Source organism: Pogoniulus pusillus, chromosome 26 (genome assembly GCF_015220805.1).
Source record: "Pogoniulus pusillus isolate bPogPus1 chromosome 26, bPogPus1.pri, whole genome shotgun sequence".
NCBI classification, from domain to species: domain Eukaryota; kingdom Metazoa; phylum Chordata; class Aves; order Piciformes; family Lybiidae; genus Pogoniulus; species Pogoniulus pusillus.
In genome coordinates this window covers 2,562,632-2,577,647 of record NC_087289.1, presented here as the reverse complement: position 1 = coordinate 2,577,647, position 15,016 = coordinate 2,562,632, and the positions used below count along the sequence as shown (strand labels likewise).

At 47.1% G+C, this 15,016-nt stretch overlaps 1 protein-coding gene across 1 annotated transcript in view; it reads right to left on the bottom strand.

Annotated features, from left to right (window-relative positions):
* Positions 1–227: 227 nt before the first annotated feature.
* The window catches only part of WWTR1 (WW domain containing transcription regulator 1), a 62,516-nt gene continuing 47,727 nt past the window's right edge, over positions 228–15,016 (bottom strand). Inside the window, exons 3-6 of the mRNA XM_064165501.1 lie at positions 12,693–12,892; positions 6,691–6,824; positions 6,214–6,326; positions 228–3,945 (exon numbers count right to left, since the gene is read on the bottom strand). Of these exons, the coding sequence (XP_064021571.1) occupies positions 3,761–3,945; positions 6,214–6,326; positions 6,691–6,824; positions 12,693–12,892 (632 nt within the window). The 3' untranslated portion in view covers positions 228–3,760. The remainder of the gene's footprint in view (positions 3,946–6,213; positions 6,327–6,690; positions 6,825–12,692; positions 12,893–15,016) is intronic.

The following is a 15,016-nucleotide window of genomic DNA, read 5'->3' as shown; positions in this document are numbered from 1 at the left end:
AAACCATTCCATGACTATCAGAGTTCAGAATGCAAGTCTTTTGCACAGACTGGTACCTCTGTACCTTTATCCCAAGCACTGTTCCACAGTTCCCTGGGAAGCACAGACTGAAACCCTCTGAAGGGAAGGGGGCAGGGAAGGAAGAAAGGAATTAATGTAATAAACCAATATGCATCCAAAAATCTTTAATTCCATTTATATTTGTTTTTCATGTACAAGATCAAAGACATAAAAAATAACCCACCCACCCCTCCCCCAGAATCAAACCCTGGCTACAACAGTTGGATCTGACTGCTTTTGATACATACAATCCGTTGCAAGGTACTCGAGGTTACAAAGGAATCCTCACGCATGTCACGTAACAAAATGACCCAAAAAAGCCAATAATAATAACAGTAATGATAAAAAAGTTAAACTACTAGCATGTAGATGGATGCAGTGGATTAGGAAACAGGTTTATTTGAACACTCATATGTTCCTGCATTTCAAATAGACATCTAAATCCTCCCTTTCCACCCCCCCCACCCCAAAACAGCACTCATCATCAAACTGTCCAACCCAACCCTCCCCGAGCTACATTCTCAACAGCATTACCAGCATACGACCTGTAATTAACAGTGTCCTGTGACTTCTGTGGGCACCTTGATTTGTGTGTGCCACCCTCAGCCATGTCAACAGCACGAGTGTCCAGCTGGCACAGCCACTGTGTACTACAAGCAGACAGTGTGCATTTAGGGAAGCAAATGTTCAAAACCTGAACTAGTAGAGTGAACTGTTGTCACTAAGAAATTTAGTGTCATGCTTTGGATACTTACAGAGTTCTGCCAGTGAGCCTCTTTACAGCTGGGAACTTTCAAAAGGGCAGCTTTAAACCCTAGATTTTCTTTGTCATTGTTGTTGCTGCACCCTCCCCATTAAAAAAAATCGAGAAGCTTTCAGTGTAAAGACTCACTTCCAGCTTAACCATGAGTCAGTTCAGGACTGAGCAAAGACCTGAGCTAATATTTTGGCAGTTTTTTTTACACTGGAAGTATTGCTTCACATAGCACCCTCCTGTTCCAAATTTGCTGCTGGTTTAGTGCAGAAGTAATACAGAAACAGTTTCTGACCTCTCCAAGGTCTTTGAACCAAGATGCTTAACCCAGGAAAGGGGACTCCAGTTCGTAGCTTCACAATTCCGATGAGTATCTTTCATGGCTTCACTAGAAGACTGCATCAATTTTCCCCTAAGAAGCATGAAGATGAACGTCAGCATGGCCAAAGAGCAGCCAACAGAGTCAGCTCTGCTTGGAGTAGCTTTTACTGTGACAAACCCTAACTCACAGTAGTACAGACTGCCTAGCAAACAAACAAACTCCAGTTTCCAAGCAGGCACTCATGCTGAGCCCTGCCAGCTGAATCGCCGCAGAGCTCAGATCTGCAGCTGCTCAGAGCTGCTGGAGCACCAATGGCTTTGCATTTGCTAGGCCAGCCTTGCAGCGCTGATGAACTGGCATCACTACCAGACACCAAAACCAAGCTCCAGTTCTTTTACCCAAGCCAGTCACCTTCCTAAAGAACAAAGCCTTAGGACCATCTGGTTTGCTTTTAGGCTGATGACCTGAAGAAAGCCTTAATTACAGTAATATTGGTCAGCCAGCCCGGTCCCCTGTTTGTGGAAAAGAAATTTCTGCTATCTCAACACTTAGTACTAACAGAAATAATGAGGAAAAAACCCAAACCCAAAACAAACAACAAATAGCCTCTGCAAAAGAACAAAAGAAACACAATGCCCATTCAGTAATTAAGTTCTGTGCAGACACAAGCCTGCAGCCACATCTCATTTTCTATTAAAAAGACAGAAAAGCTACTTTTCCCCATGTAATAAAACTTCACAACTGTAGGTCTTTGCCTTCTGTCTCTTTACTCAGAATTCTGGTGTGTGCATGCTTTTCATTCTCCATCTTCTGGTACTCTGCACACCCAGCAGCTCCCCACTGACAGGGTAGTTTATTGGCTCAAGTTCTTCTTTCTCCTGGACGCTGCTGATCCCTTTCTGCAGCCACCCTTCCCAGCAAGGATCTACATTCGTTACGTTATCATTTCTCTTCCAAACCTACTCCAGATTCCCATCACCTCATCTCTGACCTTTTCACCTGCCTTCACCCAACCAGATGGAAAAAAAAGTCTTTAGTGATCAATGTTCTGCTGCATCAGGAAGATCTTGTTAAGTGTTGCTAGACCTGCCAAAACACACGGTTATGCTGAGTGCTACATCTCCTCCCTCTCTCTACACAGCCTAGACTAAGCTAAGAGAAAAGCTTTAATGCCTTTCATAAAAAGGACATATTTTTCAGTATAAAAAGCTTGAATTCGTAGAGTATAAATAACAGAACTTCAAAATATTTAAAGAATTTTAGGACTTCATTTGCATTTCAGGGCTTAATGTCCTCGACCCCTCCTCAGTCCCAAAGCTCTTGACAAAGAAGCATCTGCAGGATATACAATAGGTAGAAACACACAGAATGTGCCTTGTGCCCTGTGTGCCATTACAGCCAGTGGAAGACTTGAGAACTCAGCAGCTCTACTAGAGGAGCTACCACACTGCTTTACCTTACCCTGGTAGAATCACCACCTGCTCACAACTACATTTACCCTGACACTGTCAGTTAAAAACATGACTCAACACAGTAGGTGCAAGGGGCTTGCCTGCTACACATCACACAAACAGTTTGTGCCACGTGTTTCACACTTGGGCCTTTTTTGTTTTGCCTCTAAGGTAACTGCCAGAGAATTGATATATATTTATAGAATAAAAAACAATTGTTCATTCCTGTGTTAAGTTACAAAACTGTAGTGCTTAATGGAGCAAACATCAAAACCTAAGGTCTTTAAAAAAAGAAATAAAAAGGCAGCAGTCAGTACCAGTCTGCTTTATCCTGCAACAATATTGTAGTGTAAAAACAGGGCTAAACAGTTCTGGTCTTTTCAGATTGGAAGCATTTCTTTGATGAAAACTATACAGTAATATACTGCAGAAAGAAAAAAAGAAAGGAAAAAGAAGAACCTGCTCTAAGTACTGTTTGTGCCTTTACAAAAGGAAAAGGAAGAAACTGCTCTAAGTACTGTTTGTGCCTTTAGAAACACAGAATGAGGACTACGACGGCTGGTATGGGTCAGGTTTTACCTCTATTCCACACAGCACAGTTAGTTAAAAACAAACAAAGCAAAAAAAGAGGAGAAAAAAAAAGAAAAGCTTTTTAAAGCTTAACTAAGTTGATAAAACAGTTTCTGATGCTGTTGTCATAAACACAGTAGTAAAATTGCTGTCGTGGTCTGATGCTGTGAACGTCTGTTGAAACAAGTGACCTAGGCGCCAGCTTTTACGACTCATGAAGGGTTTGTGATGTTAAGCAACGCCCAGGAGATCAGTCAAGGGCATGCACAAACATCACCCACTTCCTGTCCTTAAAATGGAGCATTTCTGCCTGGGCTGAAAAGGTAAAGAAGTCTACAGATGTGTAAAGCAGTGTGCTTTTGTTTCTTAAAGAAGAGGAAATAGATATGCATATATGGTGGGGTTTATATATATATAGGTATTTTATATTTAAATTAGTGCCAATCAAATCCAGGCAGAGATTAAAATGACCATAAAAGTGATGTAACAGAAGTCATTAAGGCAGTAAGTTGTATCTCTTGAGGACTTTCAGCTGTTCCACCTCTATCTCAAGAGGAAAAAGGCAACGTTGAGTTTACTGTAGGCGAAATCAGCATCGATTGATTACAGCCAGGTAAGGAAGGGCTCATTCTTGTTGAGTACTGACTCCACATCGTTGAGAATAGGGATCAAGTCTTCTGACTCTAGAGTGCCAAGGTCAACATTTGTTCCTGGGAGGCAGTCGAGGAAATCAGGGAAGCGTGTTTGCTGTGGATTGATGCTCATTGTTGTCTGTGCTATAGTTTCTCCTAGAAAAAAAGTAGAGAAGAACTTTGTAAAGGCCAAACCCTTTTTGTGGCTAGGTGATGGTTTTGGGAGTTACCTGCCCCCACCCCTCACTCTGATGAAATCACCCAGACTGGACTCAGCCAGCTGGAAGTTAAGGAGTGAAGCTTTATAGTCACAGCTTAGCACAATGTCCAAGCAGATAGTTACATTATTTACAGCTACAGACAGAAATAGACAAGTTAAAGGTAACACAGAAACACAGCAGCCCTCCCAGAAACCAGAGTCCCCAGGAGGGGCTCCCAACCACCCCTCCACCTTCTTTCCACTCCTCTAACTTATCCCAGTGTATGCCTTACATGCAAGGTGAGCTTGGAGGATCAGCATGGGGGGTTAGAAAACAGAAGGATGAGTTACACAGAAGCAGCCCAGGGAGAAAAGCACAGGCACCAACTGTGACAGAGGCCCACACACTCCGACTGTCCTGCTCTGTCTTATCTATGTTTTGTGTTCTTGCTTTTAATACATCTCAGCAAACCTATGAGTGAAGCAGACATCACCATTGGTTCATTTTCACAGCCTAGCATCTATTTTTTCCCATTAAAATATTCCAGTTAACCTCAAACTAGCACAAGCTACCATAAAACAACACAACCAGTATAAAAATTACACTCCCTCCCCTACAAACATGATCTCAACACCACACCTGCTTACAGAGTCCATATTCTGCTAAGAGTTAATTCTGCTCTCACAAGGCTCTTTCCAGCAGCTTCCATTGGAAGCAGGAGGGTTCAAAGCTCACTTGGTCTGCACAGGGAGTGATGCAGCTGAGCCTGATCCCACTCTCTGCACCAGGTTGAATGCTGCCCATGGGGCACGTTGGAAAACAGTGTTTTACAGCAGTTTAGCTCTGCAGTGTGGAATTACTTTTCTCATACATTAATAATAACAAACAGAAAAGCTTTAGCTGAGGAACATTAACTCTGTGCATCACCTGGAACTCCTGCTGACTTTAAAAGGAAGTTTAGGTGAAGGAGTGATGGTGAAGAATTTCATTATCTGCTGAAAGATTGACCTCTTAGCAATTTGCTAAGGTATTTTAAACACCATGAGGACTTTGGTAAAAGAAACAAATATATATCAATACTTAAATACATTCCATTTGAAGGCAAATCCAACTCTGCTATTGTAAGAGACTTAGTAGAGTCTCGTATCTCAGAGCTAAAAAATCATAGAATCACAGAATCAGTCAGGGTTGGAAGGGGCCACAAGGATCAGGCAGTTCCAACCCTCCTGCCATGGGCAGGGACACCCTACCCTAGAGCAGGCTGGCCACAGCCTCATCCAGCCTGGCCTTAAACACCTCCAGCCATGGGGCCTCAACCACCTCCCTGGGCAACCCATTCCAGCCTCTCACCACTCTCATGGTGAACTTCCTCCTCACATCCAGTCTGAACCTACCCATCTCCAGCTTTGCTCCATTCCTCCCAGTCCTGTCACTCTCTGATAGCCTGGAAAGTTCCTCCTCAACTTTTTTGTAGCCCACTTCAGATCCTGGAAGGCCACAAGAAGGTCACCTGGGAGCCTCCTCTTCTCCAGACTGAACAGCCTCAACTCTTTCAGTCTGTCCTCACAGCAGAGCTGCTCCAGCCCTCTGCTCATCCTCATGGCCCTTCTCTGGACACACTCCAGCATCTCCACATCACTCTTGTAACAGGGGTTCCAGAACTGGATGCAGTACTGCAGGTGGGGTCTCACCAGAGCAGAGCAGAGGGGAAGAATCACCTCCCTGGCCCTGCTGGCCACACTTCTCCTGCTGCAGCCCAGGCTCTGGTTGGCTTTCTGGGCTGCAAGTACACACTGCTGGCTCATGTGGAGCTTCTCATCCAGCAGCAACCCCAGGTCCCTCTCCTCAGGGCTGCTCTCCAGCCACTCACTGCCCAGTGACTTATGCAGTGATTCATACCAAGGAAGTAACCCAAGGTCAGAGTTCCACTCCTCCTGCCTTGGACTACAGTGTGAATTATGTATAAGTTACGGCTGACATTGTCCAACTTCTACTTATTTTGTTTAATATTAGCCTGAGGTAAAAGAGTAGAATCTGGACCTAAGTTCAAGCTCAGAAGCTTCTAGGCACCAAGCACTGTTCAGACATTCCCCCCTCTGAGTCTCAGTCTGTTTTCTTGTACAGGAAAGTGAGAGATTATCACTCAGGCAATTACAAAACACTGCTGGTTATAACACAAACTTGTTAATGTCATTATGCTTTAAGCTAAACCAGACTATTCTACCTGTATCCATCTCATCCACGTTGCTGAGGAAATCTTCAGGTGTTGTTGGTATGCTGTAGCATCCTAAGCCCAAGCCACTGTCTGTGCTCTGTTCCCTGGAATGGTAGGGCCCACTGTAAATTGAAACATACAAAAGTCTCAGGGAAGATGTTTTGGTAGACACAGTCCCTGGTCATGGTGTTTGAACACAGTAGGTCAGAGAGTAAAGTCAACTGTTGGCCACTGATGTGGCCATGTTACATCAGCCCAAACATAAAGCCACTGAAGTGAGGCTACACTTAAAATCTGAATTACACACACATGTGTGCAACCCTCTAGGCAAAACCTAAAGGGTCTCAGGTCAGCCACTCGGCCATTACACCCTGCTCACAGCAAGTGCAAAAGAGGGTGACATAGGAAACTACTTTAGAGAGACAGCTTTGGAAGCCCAGAGAAGGCAAGAGAGGCAATTGCCTAATGAAGAGGATGTGAACTTGCCTGTTTAAGAAGGGATCAGAGCCGTTGTTCGTAATAGGCCTCATGTCTTGTGTCATGGCAGGGGTACTCACAGCTGTCTGAACTGGAACCATGTTTTCTGAGTCCATGGGAAGTTGCCTGCACAGAGCAGCTTCCTGAAAAGGCAAGTAAATGTAAATGAAAGGTTATTCCAATAGCTCAGAAGTCTTGCAAGGAGCAAAGGTGTCAGATAGACACATCTTAGGTATCAGAGTAAAGCCTCAATGTTCCTGATGACTTTGCAACAAGCAAAGGTGTCAGATAGACACATCTTAGGTAGCAGAGTAAAGCCTCAATGTTCCTGATGACTTTGCAACAAGCAAAGGTGTCAGATAGACACATCTTAGGTAGCAGAGTAAAGCCTCAATGTTCCTGATGACTTTCCTTACACAGGTGTGAAAAAAATCGTAATGTGGACAGATGTCTTTGTACCTACCTGTGCTGGCTTACAGCTTTCAGTCACTACCACAGCTGGAAGTCAGTTCCACAACTCAGCCAGCACTCAAGTGTGTTAGAGGACTTTCTCATCAGCTTTGCCCTGAACCAGAGAGGCTGTTTGCCAGTGGGGTGCAGATCAGCAAATGCTCATGTAAATGGCTTTACTGGCACAGCTGTCACACCGGCAGCCTCTAGTGAGGGGCAGTGGCAGCCAGCCAGCAGAAAGCCAAACCTTGAAGAAGCACAACTCCCTGCAGAGGAACTGCTCCTCTACAACCTTCCAACCTCCTAACGTTCTGTGATTCTGTCATTCTGTTTCAAACCTACAGACTCAGATTTAATCTCCCATGTACCTTGCTGTCTACAACTACCTGAAGGGACATTGTGGAGAGGCTGCTGTTGGGCTCTTCTCACAGGTAACAAGACAGAACAAGGGAGAATGGCCTCAAACTGAGGCTAGGGAGACATTAGGACTGGCCATTAGGAAAAAGTTTTTTCCTGGAGAGAGTGGTCAGGGACTGGAATGAGCTGCCCAGAGAGGTGGTGGAGTCACCCACCCTCAATATGTTTAAGAGTCATTTGGATGTGGTGCTTAGGCATATGGCTTAAGGTGAATCTTGTAGAGTAGGTCCTGGGTTGGACTTGGTGCTCCTGAGGGGCTCTGCCAACCTGCATCTTTCTGTGATTCTATACCTAAGAGCTTGCCTTAAGCTTTCACTTTGAGCTGTTGCAAAAGAGAGCAAAACCCAAGCATTTACTATACTGAAGCAGAAGGACATCACTTGCACCACAAAGTACTTCACAGATTAGAAGAAAACCACTGAAACCAGGACTCTGACCTAGTTATCTTCAGAATGAACCCTCTGCCTGGTGGCAATGACCTGCCCCATGCTTGCTGCCTCTAGGAGTTAGAGCCCAGCAAAACTCTTCTCAGAGCTCCTCCAGCATTATCTCTGTGGAACATCCATGACATCTAGTGGCACACAGGTCTGTGCAAAGGCTCCATGGAATGATAGAATCATAGAATCAGGCAGGTTGGAAGAGACCTCCAAGCTCATCCAGTCCAACCTAGCACCCAGCCCTGGCCAGTCAACCAGACCATGGCGCTAAGTGCCTCAGCCAGGCTTTGCTTCAACACCTCCAGGCACAGAGACTCCACCACCTCCCTGGGCAGCCCATTCCAATGCCAATCACTCTCTCTGCCAACAACTTCCTCCTAACATCCAGCCTAGACCTGCCCTGGCACAGCTTGAGGCTGTGTCCCCTTGTTCTGTCCCTGGCTGCCTGGCAGCAGAGCCCAACCCCACCTGGCTACAGGCTCCCTTCAGGGAGCTGCAGGCAGCAATGAGCTCTGCCCTGAGCCTCCTCTTCTGCAGGCTGCACACCCCCAGCTCCCTCAGCCTCTCCTCACAGGGCTGTGCTCCAGACCCCTCACCAGCTTCGTCGCCCTTCTCTGGACACATTCCAGCACCTCAACATCTCTCTTGAATTGAGGGGCCCAGAATTGGATGCAGTACTCAAGGCATGGCCTGAGCTGTGTTGAGTACAGGGGACGAATTTAAGGTTAAGAATGAAGAGTTTGCAGATTCTTCCCAGCTTACATTATTTAGCTTTGCGTTTTTGGAGTGATAATGGAACAGTGGTGCTGCACCAACAGTGGTGCTGTTTCTGTTGAGAGCTGAATCAGCTGGGAGCCTGTCAAGGTGTAGAAGCCTCAGAGCAGCTTTTGAACTGTCTGCATGAAGACACTGAAAAGATCTTTTAAATATGTAAGAGAAGCAACTGCAGCAACACCAGTGAGGCTAATACCAGAAAGTCAGTGAGAAAGAGATGTGCCAGGCAAATCCAGAAATCCATTGTCACATTTCCTGGAACCAGCCTTGGCAGAACCAAACTGAGCTGCATGCTTCGCTGCCAAACAGCCATTTCCAGCTGAGGGAGACAAGTAGAGAGCTGCCAGGCAGAAAAGGACCTGGGGGTGCTGACTGACAGCCAGCTGAACACAAGCCAGCAGTGTGCCTGGGTGGCCAAGAAGGCAAACAGCATGCTGGCCTGCATCAGGAATAATGTGGCCAGCAGGAGTAGAGAGGTGATTATCCCACTGTAGTGGGCACTAATGAGGCCACACCTTGAGTCCTGGGTTCAGTTTTGGACCACTCACTCCAGGAAGGTCATTGAGGTGCTGGAGCAGGTCCAGAGAAGGGCAGCAAAGCTGGTGAAGGGTCCAGAGAACAGGGCTGGGGGGGAGCAGCTGAGGGAGCTGGGGTGGTTTAGTCTGGAGAAAAGGATGCTGAGAGGAGACCTCCTCCTTGCTCTCTACAGCTACCTGACAGGAGGCTGTGGAGGGGTGGATGTTGGTCTCTTTTCAAAAGTCACAACTGATGGGATGAGAGGAAATGACATCAAGTTATGCCAGGGGGCATTAGAAAAACCTTCTGCCCCAAAAGGGTTACCAGACTGGCACAGGCTACCCTGGGAAGTGGCTGAAACACCACCCTGGAGGGGTTTAACAGCTGCCCAGATAGGATGCTCAAGGATACGATGTTGCAGTGGCCCTGGCAGAACTAGATAATGGTTGGCCTTGATGATCTTGAAGGTCCTTTCCAACCACAGCAGTTCTGTGATTCTGTGAGAGAGGGCATTTTGTACAGTGAGTTTCCACTGCTAGTCACTGCAATTCCTTTTCTGCCTGTTCTCACACTTGGGGAGGAAAGTGAGTTACTTAGATACTGCTTGTGCCACCAGTAAAGCAGGCTCTGGGCCAGTCTGTGCAGTGCAAAGAGCACAGCAGGGCTTGTTTCTGTTCAGGCCATAGCAGGCCTGTAAGGATCTACAGTGACCAATCTTCTTCTGCATCCCCCTACAATGCTCCTTCTACAGCCTCTTGTGAGCCTCTTTATCTTCCTAAGCACAAATTCATGGAAGAGGATCAGGGGATCAGAAAGGAACCTCTGAGAAGTGATGCCTTACTGTGACTGCTTGTACCCTTCCAAACAAGGCACAGAGAGAAGTGAGTGCTGGGACAGCTTTGCTAGAAGAGTTTTTCAGACAGGTCACACTCACATCACCTCTAACCACTTCCATTTCCAAAAGGTTCTTCAGCAGCAAACAGATTCTCCCTTCTCCTCTAGAGAGCTGAGAAAACCAAATGGCTAGGAAAGAAAATGGACTCAAAATGACAAAACTGAGTTAGGAAGCATTGAAATGGAAGCTGGGAGATTGGTTTTCTCAACTGCTGCCCTGCCTGCATGTCCTCAGGCTGCATTTCTCGAGGCTTTACCAAGTGAAGAGGAGGACAAAGAAGGAGACAAATTCCCTAAGCAGAGCTTCCAGAACTGTGTATTCCTCCCAGCTGGGTGTGCTGCTCCACCCCAGCAGCTGCAGACAGGAATGGCTGTGGGGAGCCAGCAGCTGCTGCCAGGCTGAAAGGAGGTTTGTGACCCACCAAAAGAATTCCTCCCCTCTCACTCAAACCCTGCACCTCCTCGCAGCTGCTAGCAGCAGTGTGCACACTTACTCAGCGTTTTTCCCCTAGATAGATTACACTAGAAAAGCAAAAGCAGCAGCCAAGTGGAGGGTCAGGGCAGCAGCAGCTCTGCTTGAACACTGACGACTCCAGAGGGATTTGTCGCATTCCTCTCAGCTGCCAGGGTTCAGGAGAACTCAGGTTACCGACAGGAAGTTCACAAAGTTCTGTTAGGAAGGATGGATTTTGCACTTGCTTTCCTTGGGTGGGAATCTGTTGTTTCCTAAGAGCTACAGGAGTTCTGAAAACACTGAAGAGCAAATGCAAAATTATATTGCCCTGCTTTATGTGATGGAGAGCTCAAACAAACCCCATAGGTGGAGGGTGGTACTGGGCATATGGTGGAGGCTTGATTAAGTACAGCACAGCTGCAGAGTGTGGTGCATGTATCAGTTTCAAAGCACAACACAGCCAGCAGGGCAAGGAAACCAACCCTTGTGTTAATGGCACAACTGTTTTGAAGCTTAATTTGTTCTTGTCCTGAATCAAGAACAGAGACAAAGAGTAAAAATAGCTAAAGACGTTGTTAGCAGGATGGCAATCATGACTAGGCTCATACCAGATATCCCCACTCTCTTCCTACAGCCACCTCTATGGTTTGAGCTCAGGATAGTAAAAGAGAAAGTATGTAAAAGCTCAGGTCAGAGACCAGCACCTGGACCACAGCTCTGTGCACACAGGTAATGTGTTACACCCTAACTCCCAAGGCAATGGGAGTTGAAGAGGTTGGGGTCTGTACAGTTTCCAGACAGAAGTCAGAACCATGAGAATTGAATTCAGCCTTGGAGCCAATGCAGAGGAGGGCAAGGAAGCTGGGCAAGGGCCTGGAGAATAAGTCTGATGAGGAGCAACTGAAGGAGCTGGGGATGGGTAGTGTGAAAAAGAGAAGGCTGAGGGGAGACCTCCTCACTGACTGCAGCTACCTGAAGGGAGGTTGTGGAGAGGCTGCTGCTGGTCTCTTCTCACAGGTAACCAGTGATAGAACAAGAGGGAATGGCCTCAGGCTGCCACTGGGTAGGTTTAAACTGGACATCAGGAAAAAAAATTCAGGACAAGAGTGCTCAGGCACTGGAATGAGCTGCCCAGGGAGGTGCTTGAGTTGCTGAGCCTGGATGTATTTACAAGTCATTAGGATGTAGAGAGACAGCAGGTCTGTAACTCCTGAGAGAAGGCCATTTTGGGTTCTGCTCAGTGCTAGTTTAGAAAACGTTTAAATGGTCTATTTAGCACAGAATGGCTTAGCTTGGAAGGGACCTCAGAGATCATCCATGGGTTGGACTAGATGGTCTTTCAAGGTCCCTTCCAGCCCCTGACATTCTGTGTGATCTACTTGAACCTCACTGCCATGGTCAGGGATGCCTCAGAACTAGACTCAGCTGCTCGTGGCCTCTCCCAGCCTAGCCTTCAACACTCCCCAAGGAGGAGGCATCCACAGCCTCCCTGTGCAGCCTATTTCAGAGTCTCACCACCCTTGTACTGAAGAACTTCTTCCCAAGGTCCACTCTAAATCTACTCTCCCTCAGCTTCAAATCATTCCTCCATGTTGTGCTGCTACACACCCTCATGAAAAGTCCCTCTGCAGCATTCCTGTAGGATCCCTTCAGGTATTGGAGAGCAGCTCTAAGGTCCTCCCAGAGTCATCTCTTCCTCAGGCTGAACAAGGCCAGCTCCCTCAGGCTATCCTCATAGCAGAGGTACTCCAGCTCTTGGATGATCTTTGTGGCCTTCTTCTGGACTCTTTTCAACTTCTCTGTGTCCTTTTTATGCTGGGGACACTAGGACCAGACACAGTATTTGAGGTGGGGTCTCACAAGAGACAGAATCCCCTGTCTTGACCTGCTGGCCACGCTCCTCTTGATGCAGCCCAGGAGACGATTTCCATGATCTTTTTGGTTACCCTTACCTAAGCCCATGGTTAATCTTGACATAAAGTAGCACAACTACTAATTGCACCTGGTAAAAATCTGAAGGCATTGAATAAAAGGCTCCTGAACAAAGTCAGGAGCATCCTTGGTGGTACCTGTCGCAGCAACTCCTCCTGGCGCATCCGAATTCGCTCCCTCTCCATCTGGATTCTCTGCAGCCTCAGCTTCTGCTGCTGCTGCTGCTGCGTGGTCAGAGCACTGGGCAGGTTGAGCAGCCCTGGCTGTGGCGTCTGGGGAGGGCGACTCTGCTGTGACATGGCTGTGCTGGCTGTGATTTGGTGCTGGTGGTTCATGACTGCAAGGCAAAAAACCAATTGTGCCTGGTTAAGGAGACTTGGAGATAACAGAGAGCTTAAGAGAGATGTTGCTGAGTTATTAGAACTGTTGTGTTTCAAATGCCTGAGGTCACTACTCCATCTGGCAAGACCTGGTGCTATTAATTAACAAATCAATTGTAGTATTTCATAGGTGCATAAAACATGAATGCTTGTAGCAAACCTTTGCATCCTGTACTCTGGGGTAGCCAAGAGCTGCTTTGAAAGGAGACCTTTTTGCAAGGATTCTTTCACTAATGAGGAAACAGCAGAAGTGGCAAAGCTCTACCTTCTCACAACACCACCTCAGGCACTAAAATGCTCTAGAAGAGATGACAGTATTTTTCTGACTGAGATTTGTATCTTCCTGTTTATCTTTCACTCAGTGTTCTTACCAAAGGGAAACTGCAATCTCAGCTCTGTTCTGTGCTTCTCAGCCCTGAGCACGTTTACGCTGGGTGCCTGTTTGACTGTGAAGGACAAACAGGCACTGCCAGAAGTGTGGACTGAAAGGGCTGATGGGTTTTCAGCACGATAGCCACATGATATGCAATGTAAACTGAAATGACTTTGCCAGCTCTAAGGTAAAATTCCCATGGAGAAGCTGACTTTATACTAGGAAGCTTTCTGTCAGACCAGGCCCTGTCATGTCATCCTGCAGGCACACAGGCATTATTAGCCCAGCATCAACTTGGCTCTGCTTCATAGAATCAACCAGGTTGGAAGAGACCACCAAGCTCAGCCAGTCCAACCTAGCACCCAGCCCTAGCCAATCAACCAGACCATGGCACTAAGTGCCTCAGCCAGGCTTGGCTCAAACACCTCCAGGGACAGTGACTCCACCACCTCCCTGGGCAGCCCATTCCAATGCCAATCACTCTCTCTGCCAACAACTTCCTCCTAACATCCAGCCTAGACCTCCCCTGGCACAACTTGAGACTGCGTCCCCTTGTTCTATTGCTGCTTGCCTGGCAGCAGAGCCCAACCCCACCTGGCTACAGCCTCCCTGCAGGTAGTCATTGACAGCAATGAGCTCTGCCCTGAGCCTCCTCTGCTGCAGGCTGCACACCCCCAGCTCCCTCAGCCTCTCCTCACAGGGCTGTGCTCCAGGCCCCTCACAGCTTTGTCGCCCTCCTGTGGACACCTTCCAGAACCTCAACAACTCTCTTAAAATCATAGAATCATAGAATTGAGGAGCCCAGAACTGGACACAAGGGGTGGCCTGAGCAGTGCTGAGTACAGGGGCAGAAGAACCTCCCTTGTCCTGCTGGCCACACTGCTCCTGAGCCAGCCCAGGATGGCTTTGGCTCTCTTGGCCACCTGGGCACTGCTGCCTCATCTTCAGCTACTATCTGCCAGTACCCCCAGGTCCCTTTCTGCCTGGCTGCTCTCAGCCACTCTGTTCCCAGCCTGCAGCACTGCTTCACTTGTCAGAAATATTTTTCTCTGCTTACATCAGGTGTGAATAAAATGTTTTCTTCTAGGTGATGCAGTATCACAGAGGTCCAGCATGTAAAGACCACAGAACCATTTCAGAGCACAGCTGTGTGGTATTTTAGCTTCGGTGACAAACCCACCTCAAGAACTAATCCAAGTTAAAAGCAGCCCTGCAGTAATTTAACCTTTTCACAGATTCAGTGTATGTGTGGTCCACAAACAGCTGTATCCACACAAGTGACATCATGCTTCCACATGAAACCAGAGTGTTGCCGTTTATCACCTCTTCCACACCCAGCTGCTTGTTCCTGCCCACATGCTACCCCTTTCACTGAGCTGGCAAAAGCATTTTTGTGGCCACACAGCAAGCTAAAAATTGCCTGGGGATAAAAAGATCTTTTCTGGCTAGATCAGTTCCCAGCAAAAGGAACTGGAAAGCCATGGAAGGAACTGCTTATGTAAAACCAACAAAGGAGTTCAGGTGGGAAAAGTAAATTGGTTGCAGGGAGGACAGACCAAAGCCAGCTCTGATCAGTAGCTGTTCAGTGGTGAAAACCCAGCAAAGTTAGCAAGCTGCAGTGCTGAGAGGGAGAACTGAGACCTGGCTACAGAAATCAAACCACATTCATAGTGGAAAAACAAGATATGGAACCATATTTTAAGGTGCA